The following is a 25,942-nucleotide window of genomic DNA, read 5'->3' on the forward strand; positions in this document are numbered from 1 at the left end:
AAAGGGAATATGTTCCTAATAGCGGAAAGGGTAAACACAAAGAAGCGTTTCATCCTCATATGAGAAAAATTTGTGATATCCTTAATTAAAATTTGAGCAACACATTGCGATATTGCTGAAGCATTCCATGTAAAATTTTTGAATTCATGTTATTTCTCCCGCCTTCTTAGCTTGTCTTCGTGGTGTAGTGGCCTGCATGCAGGGCGTGTACTCCAGAGTTCCGTGGTTCGATTTCCGGTGAAGACGTTGCTCATTTTTCACATCTTCTGCTTCTAAATAGCCAAATGTCTCTACAAGGTTTTAAAATAAAAGCAAATATATTTATCAGATAAATATGTGTATCCTGCAATGAGAGATATGATGTTAAACGGTGCCAAATGGGTTATTGTTGAGGTCGGTTTCAAATACCAGTGAAGGTATGAATGCTTCTAAATATATATTATCCTTGCGGCATGGAGACTCGCAAAGTGAATTTGAATATGTAGTCTCTGCTAGAGTAAAAATTACCATTTTTTGAAAAAAATTAATTAAAAAAAAATTTTTTTCATAAGATAATTACACGACTTCCGAATCCATCATCCACCTGTATGATTAGTAGTGATGTAGCGGCTCGGTTTCAAATCCCAAAGAAGGCATTAAGGGGACTCATACATCTTAAAACCCATAAAATCTTCGAATATGTGACTGTTGCATGAACTGGAATAACTTATTTATTTTAAAAGCAATTACTTCCAACTTTTTACATCTCACTGCATAACATAGCTGCTTTTTGAAAGAGTAATCAGAAAGTTTGTATTGCCACAAATATTTTTGTAATTTAATCCGCTTTCTGACAAAATGTTTCGTCAAGTTTCCACCTCGCGCGCACAGTTTAAAACATTCTGTTGCGTAATTTAATTCCGTATATAATATATAGCTTTTATAACATTTGGAAACTACTATGAACCAAGAATTCTAAGAATTTCATGTTAAATTTTTATTTTATTTGGAGTTGAGTTTATAAAATGTATTTTATTAAAAAAATCTGTAATGTTTTCGTTCATAAAATTTTTTAATGTCAAAATATTCATCAGACTTTCGGTTCAGTTAAAAAATAGTGCCCACATAAAGAATTCCATCGAGCCCCCTTAACCCCTTAACTGCCGCGGGCGTATATATACGCCTTGATGCGTTAACTGCCCCAGGCGTATATATACGTCCTTCCAAACTGCTATCATTTGCTTTGCGCTGCTACACCTAAAATTATTCGCAAAGTTAACGCATCGGCTGCGCATCTGGGCGCATCTGGGGCAGTTAACGCATCGGCTGAGCAAGGCGTATATATACGCCCGCGGCAGTTAAGGGGTTAATAGTTGTAAACGTTTATTGTTTGTACATCTCTGAAGAGGAAGAGAAACGATCCATTCTCCTGGCGAGCTCTGCTTTAAAATTAGGGTGGAGTTGCACAGTTAGTGCGGTGGGACTGTACCTCTTCGACCCCTGATAAAATTCTGGTAAACCTGCCCAAATCTACCGCCAACTAACCTCTAACTCCCTTTTGCTTCAGACGAAAATTGTTTAAGCCGCATTATTTTCCAGTGATAATTCTGTATAATACCGATTTCCCTGATTCCCCAATATTTTAATAGGATGTCAAATATAAGAGTTTAGATTTTGTATGTGCTTATTTTCAGATATTTGTATGTGCTTATTGTAAATATAAACTTAATATTTGTATTTGTGTATTTGTTATGTTTCTGAAACTGGAACTACGCTTCTACAACCAGTCAGTTAACTCTACGGCACATCCCTTGAGTTGCTGTTAATTTAATAAATGTTTAACTATTTCTGTAAAAATATTCCTAAAATTTTGAAATTATTTGCTGAATATTTTTCTCTTTTAATAAGAAAATCTGCTTTAGGGGTATTTTACGGGTGATAATAGTTTATACATTAGGCATCAGGATTCATAACATTTCATTTAAAATTTCATTTGAAATTTTTTTTGAAATTTGAAAAAAATTTTTCATTTCATTTGAAATTTTTTAACATTTAATTTTTTAACATAACATTTCATAACATTAGAATTTTTGACAACCGAAGCAAATTCTGACGATAACCGGTCACTAATGAAAGCAATTTTTTTTTTCAATCTTAGTAAAAAATCACACAATATCTTCTTAAAACTGAAACAAAATTACGCAATCTCTTTAAGTAATTTTGTTACTTTTTCCGTGAGAAACCATCGTGAAGTCTCACACAGACATTAATTATAATTTGTATGTGTAAAATTCATTGAGGATATTTTTAGAATTTAGATGCCTGACGTACACATAAAATTTGAAATATAATGCTTGAATTTATTACTATCAATCGTTATAAAACTACTCATAAAACAACTTTTAAAATCCCAACATTTTCTTCAAAATATTATATCAAAGCGAATATCGTCGAAAATTGTCTTACATCTACCAATAAGTGACCCACACAGCAAAAAAGATAAAAACTAAAAGACAGTACTTTAAGCATTACTTGTAGTTTTGTTAATAAATGACATGCAGCATATGTGAAATTTTCACATGTGTGAGATATTCAGTAGAATTAAATACAGTTCTTTTGCAGAGTTACTTCACTTTTCATTCATAGTATTCTCGATTTGAAAGATTTTGAGAAATGCATTCATTACTTCCCTTTGATGACGAGCGAAATAGACTCTTTGCAGAAATTTGATTAAATCTGAAGCTTTCTCACATATATTTGAGAACAGCTTCGAAAATTCACTGTCATCGTATATCAAAACTTTTTGTTTTTAAATTATTAAGCGAAATATGAAATTTAAATTCAAATTACAAATTGTTTAGAATAATTCATTAATGAAACTGTAAATAAATGAAATAAAATAGCATTGGGTGTGTTTATTTACTATGGAGTAATTAACGAAAAAATGTTTTTAAAGAAATGTTGTAGTCATTTAAATTTTGCTAATCAAATTTTAAATATTGTATATAATAAGTTAAAAAATTCTAACATTTGCGCCAAATTTATTTTTCTTTCCCAAGTATTCTACTTATATACGCATGGAGCATTTCCTTCATCTTTCAAAATTTATGTACTATTTAATTTAATGAAATTCATAATCTGGTTATTAGCTGGCTGATTTCATTAAGGTGAAGCATTATGGGGGCTATCTGCCAATGCAGGAATTTTTTCGAACGAACTTTAAACAGAGGATTATATATAAATACCTTATCATTACCTCCAGAAAAATGTATTTATATTTAGAGAATTACCCAAAGAAATTTTGAGGTTAAATTTAAATTTTAAATTTTGCATAATTCTCACAAAAATATGGAAGAAATTTCGATACATTGAAAAATCTCATTTTGATGCTATTTAAAGAGAGAAGCGTGATTCGTTAATGTATTAAATAACTTGTCATAACACTGACAAAAATATGTTACTTTATGACTTTATCATGTCATAAAGTAACATATTTTCGTCAGTGTTATTTTATTTAAACGAATTTATTTAAAAATATTTCTTCTATGTAAATAATATTATAGATTTGTTTCAATTTATTGAGCAAGATAAAAATAAAAAAAGCATTAAAAGAATTATGTTTACTGAACCCGGTACTATAAGCTGCTGCGCGGATTAAAAGGAAATGACAAAATGTCAATGAATTTATAAAAAAATGCGTTGGAGTAAAATTTATCGTTCTACAGAAGATTAAATTTTTAAATATAAATAATTAAAAATTAGATTAATAAACCAAAAAAACCCACTTCTTAGGGATGTGCAAGTGAAATGAGTAATAAATTACGTTCAATTTTTTTATTATTATTCATTTTCCTGTTGAAATAAATTAGCCGAAAATTTGTTTGTAATTTTTTATACACATTTTTGCATATTAAACCTCAAAGAGTGTTTAATTCGCCATTCATTATTTATTTTAAACACAATTACCGATTTAGTGTAAGCTGGAAGTCCTTTATTGGCTTTATTAAACAGTGTATTTCACCCCCTCATTTAATTGATCCATTAGTTTAGAGCAAAAACACATTTTATGGATTATATGTCATTACTATATAAATGGCTTCTCTCGTAGAGCTTCAGTATTATGCATGTTAAGTTTTTTGGATCATTTTAAACTCGGTTTCGTAACCTCTGATACAATTATAAATCATTTTTAGAGGCTATCAATTAAAATTATTTTATGTCCTGCCTCTATTACGTTAAATTTGCCTGCTGATTCAAAATGATAAATAAATGTAGAAAAGAGTATTGTCTTCAGAACTTTTGATTTCTTAAATTATTCGATAATATGCACCTCTTCCACGAAAGTACTTATCCGGCCTTTATTTTCGAAACTGCTGGGTTAGATTACATACTCTTGGGTTAGAATTCACAAAACAATGTTCCAAATTTGGCAAATATTGCCATTTTTAATTTAAAAATACAATTTTATGACAGATTTCCGAATATGACACAAATTGCTTCATGAATTGAATATTCATGTTTAGCTGCATGTAAAATTCTTAATTGTTGTACTCTTCGAATACAGATTTAATAGTTAGCTTATATGGTATTTCTCCCGCCTTCTTGGCATGCCTTCGTGGTGTGGTGGTCTGCACGTTGGGCGCGTATTCCAGAGGTCCGCGGTTCGATTCCCGGAGAAGGCGCTGCTTAATTTTCATCTCTGCTTCCTTCCAAAAAATTAACCTAATGTCTCTACAGTGGCGCCTGAACTAAAAGGGTGTTGGATGATAATTCTCCACACCCAGGATTTGGCGTTTGTGTTCCCTAAAACCCCCAGTCGCTCTTTAAAAGGGGGGAGTATATAAGGTATTTCTCCCGCCTTCTTGGTGTGACGGTCTGAACGCTGGGCGGATATTTCAGAGGTCCGCGGTTCGATTCGCGGGGAAGGCGTTGCCTATTCTTCATCTCTGCCTGCTTCCAAACCTAATGTCTCTACAGGTTCAATAGACAAATGTAAATTACCGCCTGGAGGATATGCTCTGACGTATAGGAGAAAGAAAGAGCCTTATAATAAAATATTTCAATGTTTAATAGAAATGATTGTTTGGAATTCGAGATCATTATAATGCTTATTTCCCAGCTCAGTCATTAAACAATGTAGCTACTAGTTTATGTAAGCACTTCGGCGTTTCGAACAAGACATTGGCATAGTATATCTGAATCTGGAAAATGAAGAAATTTGACTAAATATGAGAATTTAAGCAACATTAGAGCATCTTTCTCAGCAATTGGGGAAACGATCGCCAAATAATAAAATCGCTGAACACTGGTATTCGACCTGACGAAAGAGTGTCTGGAAATACGTTTTCGAGGTTTTTTCTGTATGCAACAGGAAGAGGAGCCAGTTTTCCTTAAAACGTTCCTTCACAAAGGCATCCCGCCTCTTAGACAGATAAGTCTTATGTACTTCGTAATCCTCTCGCCAATAAAACTTCAACAGTTCGTTGATGAAAGTTGTATAATAAATATAAATTAAGAGAATTCATTGATATTTTGTTCCGTCAATTCCTAGATAACAAAAAATGTTTCCGTGGAAATATGTAATTGCAGTAATAGAAGTGGAGAAGGAACAATAATGTAGAAAGCTGAATCAGAAACTCAGAACGTGTATGCACAAACTTCATATAAAGTTCACGCAGCTCATTATAGCCCTCAATGAGATTCAAAACACAACGAGTACTAAATCGATAGTGCAGATCTGAAGTCTTCTGGATCTGAAGTCTTCAGTAAGTATATATTCCGGTAGACGGATAAGAAGGTCTTATCCGTCTACCGGTCTTATCCGTCTTGCTACGTTAAGGCATCTTAATGTAGCAACGGACGTAGTTTATGTTTTGAATACAAGAGACGAATCGCTAGAGGATTTGTTGAAATGGCTTAAATTTTTGGATAAGGATGAAGAGGGAAAATTGATGATAATTTTAAACACATAAACATTTTTTGCCTGCCCCGAGCATGGATGAAGAATGAAGAGAAATTACAAATGCTTGCGGGGTAGATTTAAGGCACTTATTATTCGTTACACAGATACAAATTAACATGGCAATATGATTAAAATCTCTGTCTGCATATTCCAGTTAACCCTAAACTTTTCTGCATTGAATATCAACGTCATCATCCAAAGTTTAATGAAAATTAATCAGGAATTATTATAAATTATACCAACTACAATAACCCGTCCATCAGCGCTCTCAGAGACAGGGGTTTTGCTCAGGAAACTTTTTCCATTGTCTGCGCCATCCGAATGAAATAGCCTGATGTTTATAGAACTAAATACGAGGAATAAAAATGCTCAGTGTGGAAAACTATGTGAATTCTTAGGTTATGAGAAACGTCTCAATCCTGTATTTATACGTAACTTGATGGTCATAAATATGCTAACAATGCATCTCGATTAACAATAGTGAAATAATATTTGATTTATCTTGATTTCCCGCGACAATATTTCTTCTTAAACTTTCTTTATCTTTCGTGTTTATCCTGTTGTCATTAATAACATGTTACCGCAGCTTTAATATTCAATGTCGTTCTCATTAATAACGCATGTTGCTTTTTTAAGTTTCTGTTTATATTAATAAGGACCTCAAAGCGTAAGACTAATAATTAATAATATTAATATGAGTTCTGGGAAACTTCTAGTGTGCTGCAATCATAAGAAAATGAATAATTCTAATTTCTGCTATTCTTTCAAACCGCAGTATTCTGCTATACCGTCTACAAAAATAAGAGAGAATATTTAGTATACAATGTATTTTATATTCTTTACTTTGTAGTACTGTTGTGTTTATAATACTATTGCGAAATGCCCAGCTGCGGAAACATACCTTCCCCGCAAAGCGATGTTGGGTTTGCCAGGGTAAGGCAAGGTTGCCGGATTTAGCGCAAAACCGCTCATTTGCCAACAAAATTGGCGATATACCATACAGAGTGAGAATATTCTAGAACTCATTCTTAGCAGTTTTTTCACTGGAATGTTCTCGAAGGCAGCTTAAAGCTATATATAACCTGTTTGTGCGCAGAGTAGTAGTAGTGAGTAGTGTCTTAAATTCAGAATTGTTGTAATGACTTGAGTTAATTTATCTTGAATTATTTATTATTTAGAGATTAGCTTGAGAGCGATCGGCCGAGTCGGGAGTTGTACTTTGTCATCCATGTAGTTGAGTGACAAGTTGGAGCAGGGTTACCAGATTTGGCGCGAATTCGCCCATTTGGCAACATGAATGGCGATATGCCGTAGATGGAGCAAGACCATTCCAGGACGAAATCTTACCGGTTTCCCCAGAATTTTCTCGAAAGCAATCAAACGCTATATATAGTAAATACCCTACCTATACACGGAGTAGCAGTTTATCGTAAAGAGTACCTTGGATATGCTGAGTTCAGTAATAGTGCTTTGAGTTCAGATATTAGTTTCAGAGCGATCGACCGAGTCGGGAACTGTACTTTAGTGCTTTGCCGTGAAGCTGACTTCCCTTTGTAGCCTGATAGCCTGAAGGCTGTGATGGTGATTGTTTCAGAGCGTTTATCGTAGTTTTTCGGCGATTTTGACGTGTTTTTGGAGTTATCCTGTGTAATACTGGCGAATAAATTTCGTTTCAAATCTTCATCAAGTGTTATCATCACTCACTTCCAAATCCGTGAACCGGTAGAACGCAACAATATTTTAATTTCATTAGTACATTATTTAAAGTTGGTAATGTTTTATTTGCAAAATTCATCAATTAAAGATAAGTTTATAGTTCATAAATTAACATTATTAATTGCAATTTGATGATAATTAACAATGCGAATTTATCATTTGTTAACGACATCGACATTAAGGACATCCTTATTATTTTTTATTTATGACTTTATTATGTATGCTGTTCGAATATATTTGCTTTTTTGCTTTTTATTGCGTTTGTTATTAACCGCAGTTTCATGTATTAACGGTATGTCCTGGAAAGTATTCTCGAATGATATCGGCTGCTACCGTTTGCCTTTTTTAGGAACTCCAAATTTGGAGCTAGTTTTAAGAATGGATTATTTCGTAAAGGCAAAATTTCGGAATTGTCCATTTGTAGAATATCGTTGATATTCGGCATTCCAGTACCCTTGAGATGAAATACAATTTCATTATGACCTAGAACATATGTAGTATGGATATTTATTGATCACTAACCTATATATAAAAGAATTTGCTTTACGAAACACAAATTTTCTGGCGTAAGATGCCTAAAAAATTTAAATTGATGTAAATAACACTTACCACCATCCGATTCACAAAGCAGCTTCAGCGGTTCTCCCTCATTATATGGTCCTATGATACCTTTAACTTTTCTCCTTTCTTCGTCGTAGATCACAGGCTCGGTTGGTGGAACTAAAATTAGAAACAGAAATTATAATGTCATGAATTCATAAATAAAAATACAATTATGACGAATATTTGAAGCAGGCAAAGATCATAAAACAATCTTGTACTTGCTTTATTTTTTATTTATTTGGAAAAATAAGATCAGAGGATCTGAAAATGCAAGGCAATTTTTGTTCAAATCAAATAATTTTTGGGCAATTTTTGTTCAAATCAAATAATTTTTAGGCAATTTTTCTTCAAATCAAATAATTTTTAGGCAATTTTTCTTCAAATCAAATAATTTTTAGGCAATTTTTGTTCAAATCAAATAACGGCACAACGTGTATGACGTTACCTTCTCAAATATTTAATATAAATTAACACGGTATGTTTTATCAATATAAATGGAATACAGTTAACAGTTTAAAGGCTGGCTATAATTAACATTTATTATACCATTTTATTCGAAATACCTAGTAGATGAGAAATTACATTCACAAATAAAAATAAAATCTAAAAAATTGAAAATAATCTTAAAGCTCTCAGATTTTATATTACACCCAAACGGGCATTTTCTTAATTGACATATATAGAAACGTTAAAAGAGCATTTGCGCTAACGCCATATTGTATTAAAATATTTAAAAACAGCATAACTTTAGGATTTCCGATAGACAGTCTCGCGCGCTGGAGATAAAAATGTTTTATTCTTTACAGTGTTGCCACTGCTCGCTTTGAAATTAATGAGTTTTACAAACTATGAAATAGACAAAAAAACAAATTCTGAATTCGGGCTTCCAGGTGCCCATGTTCGGGTGGAGGCCTGCGTTATTCAAAATTTGATGACTCTAGGTGCAGTGTTTTTTCTTAATGCATGAAACATACATACATTCACGCATATTCGTTACAGTTTAGTTTCATTAAATATACTACAGGGCGATAATAGTTGGTGATAACAATTTGAGAAGTGATTCGACCTATTTAATCCTAAAACCTATTTAAGCTAGAAATAATGTAATTTTGTTATGAAACAGAAGCGGGCAATAGACTAAAATATTCACGATAAATGCTATAATAATTTTAAAGCAATCGTTGCAACAATGTATTTCGTAATGCACTCAGAAATTACCTTAAATATTATTCTAAGCATCTATTTCCAAATAAAATTTTCTTAAAGTACTATAGAGAATTTATGGAAAAAAATTTTAATTAATTTAAATTAAAAATACGGCTTCTAATACAATCCCTTTCAATCAAAACATCTTTTAGAAAAATGATCAGTATGCTTTCTTATAATAAATACAAAAGGATAATAAAAATAAAAGGATAATAAAAAGAATAATAAAGAATAATAATAACTATCTTCTCTGAGATGTAATGAGAAGATAATAATGGCGATAGTTGGCTCCTTATTAGGAAATTAGGATTTGTTATTAACTTTGCATCTGACTCTAATCAATTATTAAATAAAACTTTCTTACGATTATTGAGGCTTATAGAGATTGCTCATTCTGTTTAATGATAAGTGATAAGTGACGGTGGACGTGGGCACTGTCCCTTTTCTGTAAAGTTTAATCAGTACAGCACCACGTCAACCCTTATCTAAAGTTGGCTAGAGATTGCATATAGGTACATATAGAACATAATAATTATTCCTGTAATTACGCAAATGAACTTGGGAGAGCTTTCATGCAGGGATTCTGTTTACCATATAAACAATCAAACTATACCGAATAATAATAATAAAAACATAGCGCATATCAAACTTTCAAAAATTATGGAAATTTCAAAATGAATGTTAATGGTAAATGTTTTCACTTGATGGCAGCTGTATACTATTCTAAGTAATAAATTAAAATTTTAACTGCATTTTATTCTATTAGCTTTAGAAACCATTTATTTAGTTCAAAATGAAAATGAGTTTTCCCTTGCAAACCAAATTCTTATGATTGAGCATTATTTCGCAAGTCATTCTTACAAAAAATTTACTTATGAATTTAAAAGTAGCTTCCAAATATTCATGAATCCAAGAAGACAGTGATTTTCTACTTGGTAACCGGTTAACGAGACACTGGAGGCGTTCACCAGAAAATCGCTATCGTCTGCTAGTACCCAATTTTGCGATTAAAGAAATATTTTCGAAAATCTTTGCTTCCAGGATATCCGATTATTTGACCTACACGAGACAGAGGAATATCTCTTAAAAGTACATCCCTTGCTCCATCTTCTAACCGAGACAAAGCTGCAGGCGAAATATTTTCCCCAGCCTCGTAAAATCGTAGGGATAAGTGTGCGTAACAGCTCGCTGAACTCAAATATTCCAGCAATTCCAAACCTTCAGTTAAAATTATTGCTCAAATAAACAATTTCCACGTGAAAGATCTTAATAACGTCGCTTGCTAGTATGCGTGAAAATACTTCTAGAAACGAAATAGCTGCTCTTCTCTTTTAAGTTCGGACAAAGTGAATAAAATCAGGAGTACAGTTTCCAATGTCACCAATAAAAAGTATGAGAAAACATGCACAAAAATGCGATTTGTCATATTTGAGTTAACAAACCGTTTCTTACGGCAAAAGGCTATGAGACTGTCAACAACTATGTTACCATTTACAAGCGGAAAATCGCTGTATTGAACTTCAACTGAAATTTCAAGTGATATATTAATTTATAACAGTGTAAGCAGTATATTATCTACTGAAATAATTCGTCACTATACACATTGCAACTAATAATTTTTTAAAGTGAAGTTTGTACTAAGTTTTAAGTGTCAATATTTTTTTCAAAAACTCTGAAAAAATTCTTTTTTAAATGCGCTTGGTGATTTCTTGGTTCTTTTTGACAAAAAATGAAAGTGTCATTGATTTTCGAATGTGTTAAATGCATTTTAATACTACAAAAAGGCATCTGATGTCAACACCACATGACTTCCTTCTATGGCCTATTAAATTATACACGTTTTTTGCTGCATTTCATTTAACCTTATTTCCTCAGATTTCATTAGAGATATATTTTTCATTCAATAAATTTCAGTTTTCATTTCGCGACAACACAAAAATTCATAAAAACTCAAAACACCTTCATTAAAATTACAAAATATAAAACATGAAACACAGTTAAAAACAGTTTTTTTTTCAATTAAAATTAGAGTTCCTACGCAAAAGCAGGCAATGCGTTCAAAGAGGCAGAAGGCAGGTTTATCGGTGCACAAAACTGATAGTTTACTTTTGGCCCCACTTGGGGAAAGACACTGAAGTTTCGTGGAGAAACTGTTTTAATTCGCTATTTTACTAACAGCTTCAAATGTAAACACATTACAGCCTCTTTACGCTTAGTACCACTTAAGCAACTTTTAAATTGTCTAAGGTAGGCAGTCTAATTAGGCCTAGAGGAGTACACAAGTAAAAGTTTGTGAAGATAGCGCTTATCGTTTTAATTGTGTAGGTGTGCCCAAATTGGCACATTGATTGAATAAAGCTTCGAAAAGAGTGCTGAAACGGGCATTGTTGTCAATGAACTTACCGATGAGATGCGGAGAAACAAAGAATACAGACACTCAGTTGTCCTAGATTATCGGTGAGTCCGGTCTGGGCACACTTAGGGTTCGCCGTTTGATTTTAGGCAAGATTTCAACGTAAAAAATTAAAACTAACATATAATAAGGTGATTAACATACAGCCAAAAAATAACATAGAAATTTCTATTCAAACAATTCCTTTTATACCCTAAACAAAATTTGGAAGATTTCTTTGAAAAATGAGGGTCTTAAAAAACTAAACATGGCTAAAATATATGGACTGGTCTGTGTTAAGCAGCCATCTACTATAAATAAAGAAGGTTCAGAGTAAGCTATAGTAACCTATAAATCCCTTTTCATTCAAATTTTATGTGCGTACAGAAGGAAATTTTTAGGTGTGCCCAGACCGGACACACTGTGCCGCAAAGGGTTAACGATGCTTTCCTTACTTTGTACAATATGGTAAAAATAAAATTAAATATAGGGTAGTAAAATTTGGCTAGGGTTAAATTCGTGAATTTTTGTTTCCTAATAAAAACACATTTTCAACAAAGATGCCTTCAGTAAAATGTTTTAATCCTCCATTGTTTTAGTAAGAAATTTATATAAAAAACTTTTGTTGTCCAGCCGCAGTAATACATTGACGAGATGAGGAACAAAACCGCAGCTGAAAATATAAGCTGTTACTTCTACTTGGTGTTTCAGCAGCAGTTAGAAATATATTTATAAGTGTGTGGTAAAGTGAGAATGACACTTCTGAGATTTCTCTTACAGAGAGCTGCTTGTCAGTACAAGTGTCTGTTTCACAGCTCAGATTTGCACAATTTCTAAGATATTTTAAGCTGTAGTATGCATACTAAGAATGGGTTAGCTTCATAAATAATTTATAAAAAGCCTTGAGTTTAGCGTTAAAGTATGGGAAAATTGTTTCTCATGCCTTAATGCCAGGCAATGTTAAGAACTGCAACTTTACATTCATTTGTGATTTAAATTTTACTTAGAATTCCGATTCAAATTTCCACTTAACAATGAAAAGTTACTTTGTAATATTAATTGTATTGAAATTACATAAAAGGAAATCTGTGTTTTACAAATTACTTATTTATAATATGTAATTTTGCAGCTCCACAGAATTTTGTCCGAAATGAACTGTTGATAAAATGATTATTCTGTCATTTGTAATGAAATTGTAGATTGAAGGATTAAATGATTGAGTGATTAATGAAGATTTTTAACTTTTGATACCAAAAGTCGTCTGTAGTATAACAGTTGCTTTAAAGGCTTTAATCCAAATCTCGAAGATCGTAAAACTCATCTTTTAGTCTTTCCTCTGTCAGAACTTTTAAATTAACTTGTCAGAGTTGGGGAATTTTTGAATATCGCTTTTGAAGAAAAGAGCTAAAGGGGATGAATTACAAAAGTCCGTTAAGCTGGCGGATATGTTTTCAGGGGAAGTAGCAAACGTAGCAAATAGTTCTGCATTCTTGCTTATCTCTTGTCTTTTGTCTGAAGAAATTTGTCTGTGTTTTGTGTAAAAAAATTGCTTTCGATAGAAATGCAACGAGGTTCACTTAGATTGCAGTTAAAGACAGTAAGTGACTCTTCCCGTTTCAGTTAACAAGTGACTTGACTAGCTCCCACCGGATTGCTGGATGACTTGTATGTCCTCTCTCAAAGTGACAGTCATTTTATAATCAAAATTTCGATTGATCCTAGGAATTTAAATCTTTTGCTAGAAGGTAGTTTTAATTTCTTATGCTGACCAATAATTTCCTTTGGGGAGGATGGCGACTTCCTCTCTGGGCTTGCACAGTTGTAGATTTCAGATTTGGAACGATTCTCAAAGGCAATAGAAAAAACGGAAAGAAAGGCAGTTTGCGCACTTCGAGCCCCTTTAGGCCCCGCATTCCAGTTAAGATGTAATTGGAAAGAAGATTATGAACCCATGCCCCTGGTTAAGACCGGAGTTGTTGAGACTAATACTTCTTTCTCTTTAGACTTCCGGTTTCTTTCCTGGGCCTTCTTGACTCACACTGATTTCCGTATCAGTAAGGAAAGTCTATCTGGCTTTGGCACTGCACGTTGAAATCTGTAATCAATTCCTGTATTTAATATGCGACTTAAGAATATGTTGAAGTACTGAGTGATATTTCTTCTCGGTCACTGTGTATCAAAGGGGCTCATTTGACTTAGGAGGAAAGGGAATGCTAATTTGTGCCATAACTGCCCTGAATAGAATAATACATGATGAGCCAAGGATATTTTAATATCCGCAGCAGAACTTGACATCAGTCTTAATGGGCATTTTCCAGAAATATCATTTGGTGTGGATTGGGACACGGTGCGAAACAATAAGGAACTTTTAAACAGGGCATATAGTTCCCATAAATTTAGATGTGGATGAAACTTTCAGTTGGAGATATGGGACTGTTTTATTGCAATTCAAGATAAGTACACAAGGTAATAAGTATTGTTCTTCTATAAATTTAAAAGTTAACCGTTTAAATTGGATCACTATGGCTTTATTATATCAGCTGTTCAGACTGTATTAATTGTACACTGTTGGCCATTAAAAATGCTGTCAAATTTGTATCAAAGAAGCTGCATTGGTAGGATATGCAGTTGATTAGTATTCTAGCGTATGCGCACAAAGCAGATATAAGTTACACCGCCTACATATATATGAATGGGAAGACTACATAGCAGATTTTTCATTCGGAAATCGAATTTCAACATTAGATGCTTTTGTAAACATCGTGTTATGACTCTTTTAAAGAGGAAAAACTTCTATGATCACATGCTAGAAAGTCTATTGTGGCAGCGGTTAATGGTTCAGTAACATTACTGCTCCTGTTCGTTGAGATATTATGACTCTCAACGCATATGCCATCGCTAATTACTTTGTGTGGCTGTTCGATTACTATGCAGGATCTCAACGGTACCTGCGATAAACAACTGAGAAAACAACCATGTTGTTCTCTCGGCCTTGCGAGATCATGCAGGCACATTACGTATTCTGAGTCGCGTGTAAAGTAAATGTTCCTACAATTAGTACCAGAAGTGGGCCCAGCCTGACCCACCTATTCGCACAATAGGTGTCAGCACGGACAATACTCGTCTGCGTCCACCGTCTGTCAGCACATCGTGTCGCTGGTTCTCTTAATTCTAATTATTTGTCTTTATTCTTGTATTCTTGCTGCAGCAGAGACTAGCTCGCCTACTAGTGGGAGGAACGACGATATTGGACAACATAAGAGTGGTAACACAACCTCTTTTCAGACGAATTCAGGCACAGATTAAATGCTGCATGTAGGCTGTTATTCATCTGATCCCAACAGCCTCCTTCATTCATTATTGGAAATATTTCGACCGCCCCCCCCCCCAAAAAAAATATTTATTTTTAATTTTTGACATCCGTCACAATATGAAAATAATAATTATGTCAAAAAACATATTATTCTTCAGCAAGCATTTAAATATCTTGGGGTTCTTCTACATTGATGATAGTGTTCACTTCATTTTTGAATGATTTTCTCATCGATTTACCGTCATAGACATAGTTGTGCTTAGATCAATTCGCACTGTTAACTATAAAATAATTGACAGAGGTATCGGCAAAGATAAGAACGATAGTATTTCATAAGCATAAACTAATAACAGAATGAAATATTCTTCAAACATGTTAATTGACATAATTTAAAATATAAGATTTTTAATCTTATCAATGGTTCACTTATTATATGTTTATCGATCAATGCCTTTTCCACCTTAAAGTACTGTGTGAGATTTATTAGGAGTTGAGTTATACATATTTATGCCTGAAAAGAGTAAAATCTTTTTCGTGTGAGATATCTAGGCGTGTTAAATTTAGATATGCGGTTACAATCAAAGAACATTTCGTTTAAATTAAAATTAGCTAATGATATGAAATCAAAAATGTGAATCAAAGTGAAGCGAAAAACTTAATTTTTTATAATATTTTTCTTAATTTTACTTTTAATTTTTTTTCTCGTAGCATTATTTTTAGATAAATTAATTATTAAAATTCGATACGAAGTAGAAAATACATCTTCGGTGCAGACATGGAAGTTGACTTTGATGAATGGACCTACAATGTTCTTTTTATCCTGTCTTGGTAATAAAAGTTCTGAGTTATCCATTAAAGATACTACATGTCTTATGATTACACGCAACTTACTCATCTTAAAAGAAAACGACGTGTCTTTAATCATTATGATTGAAACTTAGTGTGAAAACAGTTGAGTTTATAAAATAATTCAAATTATATAAACTTCATTCTCAAATTTTACTATTTTATTCTAACTAATTTTAATTATGATACTATCAGTGAAGTTAATTGCAAATAAAAATATTTGTCCTAAATTTGTCCTATTTGATATGTGCTTGTTGTTTTAGTTTTTAATATAGAGGGAAAACAAAATTGTTAAATTTTCATGTGGGCAATATAGACTGATTTTTATGTACTGAAGCTGTTTAATTAACTATTCAATCAGCAAAAAACAGAAGAAAAATCAACAGAGAATAGTTTTTAATATTTACAGCTCATCATTAGGTAGCAAATTTTAAATCTCTACAGTAAACTCAATCTCTTTCAGCATACCTAATAACAGAATGAATTTCTTTCAGACTTATTTAATTTAATGAGCTTGTTCGACAGAAAACGGTGAAGAACATTATACAAGGGTTTCAGCAAATACTTTACAAACTCTTAGTAGAGATAGAATTTACCTAGATGATGGAAAATCACATAGCGACACATAGTCAAAAAGGCTTTTCTGGCGCGGGAGTGACGACAGAAAAAAAAAAAAAGGAAGAACACGAACAGGGTAACTAAACTTGTATATTATGCTTAATACAGCAGAAATAAAGAAATAACAACCAAAATAAACAAAGGTCGTCATCAAAGAATGCGTTTGAAATTGCGACCCCGGACCCTGATGCAGGCCTTACATCTCCGGCACATCAGATGTTTGGAAGATCAAGATCTGATGTTCTGGAAACGTCCACGTACTGGACTTTCCCAGCAATAGCCATGATGCGTGCGACAAGTTCCTGAGCATGCCTAACGGAAATTTCGTGCAGCAGTGTCTTGTATCCCACCCCCAGAGGAAGTAGTCAATGCAACTGAAGTCTGGCGATCTTGCTGGCCAATGCACAAGATTATCCCTGCAGATCGAATGTTGAGGATACCTTTCGAACGTAATTTCGAACACCTTCTTTGTTGTCTATCGTCTCTTTTTATTCTTATTTCTTGGTTTTCGCTGCACTAAGCACAGTAATCATATATTCTCACCCTATTCCCGTCCTGCATTTCTTGTGCTTTGTTTTGTCACTAACGTGCCAGGAAAACGTTTCCGACCACATAATTGCTGTCTTTTTCTATCGGCTAGGTGAACTCTAGCTCTCCTGAATGTTTGTAATAACCGATTTGCAGAAACACCCCGTGTAACTTCTGTTAAAACCTTTATAAATCATTAGCTTAAGAACATACGAAAATGTTTCTCCAGGACTGATTGTTGGCAGAGCACGTGAGAACTACCTGCCTAAAAGGAAGAGTGTCTTCCTGGTAGATATTCTAAGGGACACTGGATTTTATCCAAGTTACAAATGCAGAAATTTCGAGAATTCAACCAGCCCGTTTGCTGGTGTTTGAATCTGGGTAAAGCTATCAGTGGTCAGCGCTTTTACAGCTACTCGATTCGTGAGCTGCGGCTTCAGGAAACTTTGCTTGCAGTAAAATGCATTTACAAATCAAGACTCTAATCTTGCACAATATATATGCCAGTGATCTCCTAAATTTAAGATCTGATGTTCATTGTATATGAATGACATTTTCATATATATATGAATAACGTAGGTTTATATATATATATATATTATCAGGTTCAGTGTTCCGCCTTACTTGCTTTGGGAACATTCAAGAACCTGACTCGGAACAGGGAGCTTACTAAAGGTATGTTCAATAAATGTGGGAAGTAGACAAGATACACAGGAAGGGTATACGAAACCCTTTATTTTTTCACTCTTTACAATAATTTCCGGACTTCGGAATACAGAGACCAACCACTTGTGGTCTGAACGTAAGAATATAAAAATATTAACTAAACTCTAACTTAACTTTGGAATAATAAACAAGGACCTACGTGGAAGATCGGCCGTATATTAACAGGAATCCGTATGTAGTACAGAGAACTGTTAACACTACGATACGTTTAAAATTATTAAGAGGATTAAATCTCTGGCCTGGAAGGCAACCAGCAACCGAGTAAAAACTGCTAAGGCAAGCGGTCTGCTTCTACTAACTCCTTCCTCTCTCTCGCTTGGCAAAAAGCCACAACTTAAGTACTTGGCGTTCGCCAGACAAATTTGCATAAATAAGTTAAAGCTTTTAATTCTGGCCGGAAGTAGAAAATAAGAAGTGATAGTAAAGATTTAAAATAAAATAAACGTTAGTAAAACTTAAGATCCTTACAATATTAATAACATTTTTAACATAGGATGTTTAGCATTTGTTGAACTAAGAATTGATGGAAGAATATCAGTTTAAAATCATATTTAATTTTTAACTTCACTAATCGCAGCCTGTTAAATATTATAGATACGTACAATGGATGATTTGTGCAGCATCGAACTCTTAGTAACTAAGTTGTTGAGTTTTTGCAAGATTAAATTATTATAGATCTAAGTAAATATATATATATATTTTTTTTAATTTGGAACATATACAATCTTTTCCGTTGCTTTCATAAATTTTGAAAGCCGATGTATATGCAACAGTATGCTTAACAACCATGTCCAATGATTAGCTTCACATTTTCTCTTATTGGAACTAAGAAACATACATGAGGTCATATTTCTGCTTCACATGTTGTTCTCGTTCAAGCTCGCGTATGATATTTAAAATTGGTTTCCCTCTTTATTTTCGTAGTTGCTGATATTGTAAGCAATTATGTATTCTGGTCATGCACTGTTGTAGTTCAATAGCACACCTAGCTTGCTATCTGGAGTTTTCATTTACGGTACTAGGCAAAGATCGATACTTTTTCTACAAGGCATTCGATCTACCAAGTTCTTAATTATAACTTAGGGCACTTAAATTAAAATGGTAAAAGATTTTTCATTGCCTGGCTTTCGTTGAATGACTGATATTCTTTTGGCACATTTCCTGTCACCTTTAGACAGAAGGATACGAAGGATTAAGACATTCTTCTTTTATGTTCTTCTAATGCAACCGACAGTAGAGAGAGTTGGTTATTTGAAGAATCCGTACTAGATTCTGAGTGAGAGCAGAGTTTATTTTTATGGAATTATTCAGTTCTCGTTCTGCTTTTTGTACTGTTGTAGTTCAACAGGCAGCTCATCTAACCTGCTGTCTGGAGATCTCATTTATGACACTAAATAAAGGCACATTCTTTTTCTGCAAGGAATTCTATCTTCTAAGTTTTAATTACAATTTAGTGCACTTAAACTAAAATGGTAAAAGCATTTTCATTGTCTGGCTTTTGCTGACCGACTGAGATTCTCTTGGTACTTTTCCTGTCCTGTTTAGATGGGAAGACGCAAAGAATTAAGACATTCTTCTTTTATACTCTTTTGATGCAACTGAATGTACAGCGAGCTGATTATTTGAATAATCCGTGCTAAATTACGGGCGGAGGCACAGTTTATTGTCAATGATTATTCATTTGCACATAGTCTCGTGATATTGTTCACAGTTTACATGAAATTTTATTTTTAATTGTTTTTGTATTACTTATGGCTTTCTAGTAACAGGATGATAAACTATTTTATTCCTTGAATCCCTCAAATAAATTTAACAAAATGCATAAAAATGAAACAGTAGAAAGTTCTTATCGCATGCGAGTATTTGCCCTTCGCAACGAACTGAAGCAACGCTTTCTAAATCATTGAGTTAGCCAGCTACTTGATAATGAAATATTGTCGAGTCTTATAATGGAAATAAACCAAAATAAATAACAGTTAAGAAGATAAAGTAGATTTCGAATGAAAAGAAAAAGCAAACAAAAATGGCATCCGTTTTCTTATGCGGACGACTGCAAAACATACGTAGAGAAAATCAAACACAAGCAATAATATAACCGGCCGAAAGAAACCTGGAACAAAACAAAGCGAATAAAGAAAAAAACCCTTTCTCTAATGGTTCCAGTGATTTGAGCAGCTGTGGTCAATCGGTATTCGCGAATACAAAGCGCAGAAGACAAACAAAAATGAAAAAAGAAAGAAATATCTAGAAGGAGAATTATTCCAGTGTCGGGAGAAAGGAGATCGATGGGAGCTTTTTTTGATGAAAGTTTAAGGGAGGGACGGAAGATATGTGATGTATCTTGATGACGGGAAAAAATCATAAAACATACATATTTTTTCCCTCTCCAACACGATTCTTTTCTGCTTTGCGTGGAGATGATTCTGGTTTTCTTTTCATGATATTTCGAAAAAAAAAAAATAGATTCGAATACGTGTCGAGAATTGATCTATTCTAAGTCTCATTTGTGAAACGAAAGAATTTGAGTTGCATTTACTGTTCTGAGCTGTGCCCCAAGGAAGTCCTTTGGCGAGACATTCTTAACTACTGGGAATTTATGAAGTAAAAGCAAACTTTAAGAAATAATCAAATTATTAATAAAGCACTGAGAATTAATCTTTCATTTAGCAGTTATAAATCTCCAAGATACGCTATCTTTCCAAATAAATTTACATCCAAATTTGCTATGTGAATTTAATTGTGAACTCTTAAATTTTTGCCAAATAACGAAATAATGTGTCGAAATAAAGGAAGAGCCAAAAGTAACAACTACAGTTTTACTACCAAAAGTTTAATAGAAACTCTTCCAAATTATTAAACTATTCAAATACATATTTTAAATATTCTAGATCGAAAGCTCTAATTTAAATCTAACTAAATCACATCGACTTTTCCTCTAAGTGCTAAAATTCAAGAATTTATCTTTTATCATTTACATTTTTCACACAATTCAAACATGAACAAATAAAGCGCAAAATGTTTGTGCATATCGTGATTGATTGCAAAGAAATTCACAGCCACTTTGTTGACTTGCTTGCATTATTCATAACTAAATTGAGAACTTTAACGGTCCACAGCACACACAGATGCACATAAAGAAGAAAGCTTGAGGGAATTTTGTAGAAAAATTTCTGTATTCTTTTAAGATACCTACTCAGCCAAAGTATTAAACTTAAAAACATGATCCTGACATCAGTGATTAATGAAAATTTCAATCATACAATTCAGTTACTTTAATGAATTTTCTTAAATACATTTTTGGGAAAATAGTTATTAATACCATGCCTGCTCTAAATTAATGTTTTTCCAAAATCAGAACTCCGTTATTCTAAGCATTTAAATAATTTAATCTGCTCTCACAGAATAAGAAGATATGTTATTTTCTACGAACACTATTTCACCATCATTTTAAAATAAATTGGAACACGGTGCCCGCATACCTTGGAAAATTTATTCGAAGCTTTGCCGCCAGCCCTTTCGCCACTCCTCAACATCAGTTTATTTTTTGAACAATTGTAACCATGTGTGTTTGCCATCAGCTACTTTTTTTTCCCTTTAATATTTTTGCAGTGCATTTAAATTTAATTTTTACAAAGAAATCGTTAAATTAATAGTAAAAATACTGGAATTTCACCAGTCATCTAAAAGTCTTCTGTCTTTTGTAAATACTGGTTCCTTAAATATAATTCCTTTTAAATGTACTAATGCTCCTTTGCAGTGTGACGTGAATAATGCTTCTATGCAGGCAGAGTATCAAGCCATGAAACCATTTGCAGCTATTTTTTTCAACTGTTGCATATTTGATGTTCTACGAATAATCTTGCCCTCCAAATTTATTCTTCTTCTCAATCCAAATAATGGAAAATAACTCTTTGGAGATTTATTTAATTTAACTAACAGTTAATTTGTAGCTAAAGTTTCCTTTCAATCTCGTTTTCACCCAAGCTTTCTTGCCAAAATAAGGTATCACGCAAAGAAACGTAATTGCATTTAGCGCGTTATTTCACATAAAACTTTCACAAGTGTTAAGAAATTTAAATATACAAATCTAATTCAAGCCCATGAATCAGCAATATTTGGCCCGACAAGTATTTGTCAATTCTTATTCAGGATATACATTTGAATATCCTGAATAAGAATTGACAAATTCTTATTCTTATTATTATTGAATTCTTATTCAGGATATACTTTTAAAAAGAAAGAATTTTTGATTATTTCTAAGTGCTGTAGCAAATGCGATAAAGCACAGACAAAAATTTTTTAATCAAACAGAAAGTTAATAACGACCTTTAGAGTTTAAATTTGGTAGCTTCTTAAACAATTCAAAATAATACGTAAAATTCCTATTTTGCGTAGAATTCCTATTTCATAAACTACCCGCAGATGGGTAAAACAACTATTAGTGATCCTATAAATAATTGTCCTAAAGATAATTTCTCACCCTTTAGCCATTAATAATTTTAACGCTTATTCAGCATATATCTTCACTTCTATAGAATGAAACATGATGATACTCAATACCAAATTCTAATTATGAATGAAAAGCTGAATAAAAAACGTGTTTGCTTCTAAAACTTATTCAGTCATATGTCATGTAAGTATATATTGTATATGTGTATGTAAATAATAAAAATAAAATTTTTTCCTTCCATTAAGGGGACTCATACACATTAAAACCCATAAGATGTTCGAATAGGTGACTGTTGCAAGAATTGGGATAATTTATTTATTTTAAAAGCAATTACTACCAACTTTTTTCAGCTGACTACATAATATAGCTGCTTTCTGAAATAGTAATCAGAAAATTTGTGTTGCTATAAATATTTTTATAATTTAATCCGCTTTGTGACAACATTTTTCGTCATGTTTCCAACTTGTGCGTACAGTTTAAAACATTCTGTTGCATAATTCATTTTCCATATTTAATACATAGCTATTATAACATTTGGAAACTACTGTGGACATAAAATTCTAAAAATTTCATGTTAAATTTTGATTTTATTTTGAGTTGAGTTTATAAAATGTATTTTATTAAAAGAATTTTTAATGTTTTCGTCCATTAAATTTTTCAATATTAAAATATTCATCAGATTGTTGGTTCAGTTAGAAAATAGTGCCCATATAAAGAATTCTATCGAATTTCAAGTATGTACCATTAGCCATGTTTAAAATATCATGCGCGCAAGGTGGAAACAAGGCGAAATATTTTGTCACAAAGAGAATTAAATTACAAAAATATTTGTGGCAAAACAACAACAAACTTTCTGGTTACTAGTTTCCAAAGCAGCGATATTATGTAGTCAGCTGTAAAAAGTTGGAAGTAATTGCGTTTAAAATAAATAAAATATCCCAATTCTTGCAACAGTCACATATTCGAAGATCATGAGGGGTTTAAGGTGTATGAGTCCTCCTTAGGTCAGAATTTTATTTCAAAATGTTGGCAAAGTGTATATAAGATAAAAACGCAGAGATGGACATGATGTATTGATATTATACAATTGTTTTGCATTTTATCTCAGAATTAAGTTCGGTCTTTACACTTTTGCAATAATAATAAACATTTGTTCGAAAAGCACCAAAGAGTTTCTTGTTTATGTGTAAAGAAACTTAAGGCAAAAAAAAAGACAGAAAGAATAGCAGCACTATATTCGCGAGGTAGCTTTCAAAGTCACATTCCAGGCAAAGCTGAAAGAGAAAAAAATCACCCGCACTTTATAGCTTGTTGTAAAAGTGAAATATGGCTCAGACAAGTGTACTTTGACAGTTACAAATCGGCAATCATTTCCAGCCGTAGAACATCGTGGAGAAAATGGCCAATAGTCAAGTCAACCGCTCCACTGCTGAAGAAATATGAGAAAGCATTTGATAAACGTCTTCTGAAGAAAGTTTTCGGTAGTGTGTGGTTAAAATGGCAACGATAATTCAAATTGGCGCTTTCCAAAGATGGTTTATTCTCCCAAAAATTATTGTTATTAACTAGAAACAACCGCAATCGATTTTGTTTGCCCATCATCGTTAAAATGTGAGTGAGTGAAATTTCGAGCCCACCCGTCCTCTAATTTTGACGTTCTTCATGTTTCCCGACCTTTACAAATATGCAACATTTTCTCTTTTCCGTTTTATAACACCTTTTCGCTATGCGGTTATTTAAATACTTCAGAAATGGAACGTATGGAAATGGTATAAAATACCGAATGCAAGTCACCATACATTTCAAAATATTACATTTATTAGATGGTGAAGAGCACTGTTTGTTATAATACTATCAATATACTGCTTGGCTGAAGAGCGAATAAAATACATGGTACTACGTAGCGCTAATAACGATTATTTATCGATTGTTCAAAAATTTTTTCATCTTTTAGATGTCAGAAGAAAATCGAATAACACTGGTCAGTATATGATTTAATACAGAAAAACAGCTGAACATTCTTAACAGCTGACTGATTATTTTTCGACGCTTGAGTGAAAATTTGATTTATCAAATAGTTTGCTACATCCAGAGAAAGAGATGAATATTTAATGATATAGATAATGAACCTGATGACAAGGACGATTTAGTCGTAATTGCTTGTTTTAAATATGCTACTAATGGATTGAGAATCGTAATATCTAGCGCAGATTTAAAAGGAATAGCATAAGTTGTAAGGGAAAACAACTATTTATTTAAAATTCAAAAACTGCTCAGCTAATATGCGAAAAATAAAACTGTCAAATTCAGAAGAATTAAAAGTAATTTGTAAGCTCTTAGGAGATCATGTAATTTTAAATTAGATAAAACGTGCTAAATTTTGCACCGCGTCCTGGAGACGAAAATATGTTGAAAGGTGCAAAGCCATGAGGTCGAGATCGAAACTCCTCTCCAAGGTATAACCATTCGGCACTGTCAATAGTCTGCATTTAGTCGTCTGAGCCAATCACGTGAGAGGTCACCCTCTCAAGAAGTGACCCCAAGAGATGCTGTCGTAAAACAGGAACCCTGTTGAAGAAGAAAAGAGAAAATGTTTGAAAAATGAACTAAGTCCCTAAGTATCATAAGTTCATGAGAGAATATGCTGTCTAATTTTCTTCTTCTGCTACTCTTATGATATACATTGCAGTTCTGAAACCTGCTGACAGCTTTTCTGCTACGGTCTTAGCTCTTCTGATTTTGTCAATGTGTGCTATGATATTGCTTAGGAAATCTTGAATTTTCCCATCCGACAGCCAGCTCATGGCTTCGTTTGCTTTTTTTGGAATTGTGGTTATCTTCCTTTACACATTCTCACTGAGCGGTCGTTCTTGGAACTCAATGTACTCTCGAGACTGTCCACGCTAGAACTCGCGATGCGCTCGACGATACACTCGACGACGGACTCCACACTAGACTGTCACTCCGCGTTCAGGCAGGTTTACATAAGGCCTGCTTTCGAGAACATTCTAGGTCAAAACGGTAAGAATTCGTTCTAGTATGTTCTAGGCATAACGCCAATTTCGTTACCAAATGCCACCGAATGGGAGATTTCACGCGAAATATGGCAATTTTTCCATTTTCTAGCAACCCTAAACTCGCCTTGCGGGGAAGCTATCTTTTCGCGTCTGGGAATTTTGTAACAATATTGTTTTACATTTCAGTCCGTATATATGCATATATGCCAATAATCAACTTTGGTATTTCTAATCGCTTACCATCCTTACAGAAAGCATCAATTTGTTCTTACTTTATGAAAGAGTTATCGAAAGCAAAATCAAGGAATTGTAATATAATATTGTTATTAAGCTCTTTAACTAGTGAATTTTAGAAAAGTACCCCCCAGATAAAACCGACAACAAGCGTTGCGTCATCATCATCATTACCATGCATCAAAAAGTCATCAAGAGCTACTCGCTATTCAAATTGCAATCGGGAATCTTAAGGAGTGAATGACTTTTTGATGGGATGACAAAGTCTGTGTATGTATTTCCAGAAATCGATAAAAATTTCTTTGTGTCTTTTAATTTCTCATCGAAACCGTAATGCAGTACATTTTCTCCC

The 25,942-nt window shown here is 33.1% G+C and overlaps 1 protein-coding gene across 1 annotated transcript in view; it reads right to left on the reverse strand.

The window, feature by feature from the left end:
• The window catches only part of LOC118192559 (neural cell adhesion molecule 2-like), a 585,775-nt gene that overhangs the window by 530,493 nt on the left and 29,340 nt on the right, over nt 1-25,942 (reverse strand). The window contains exon 3 of the mRNA XM_085810465.1: nt 8,267-8,377. Coding sequence (XP_085666591.1) covers nt 8,267-8,377 — 111 coding nt within the window. The remainder of the gene's footprint in view (nt 1-8,266; nt 8,378-25,942) is intronic.

This window comes from Stegodyphus dumicola, chromosome 1, assembly GCF_044657685.1.
Source record: "Stegodyphus dumicola isolate Sdum_Otavi_A_Nest chromosome 1, ASM4465768v1".
Classification (NCBI taxonomy): domain Eukaryota; kingdom Metazoa; phylum Arthropoda; class Arachnida; order Araneae; family Eresidae; genus Stegodyphus; species Stegodyphus dumicola.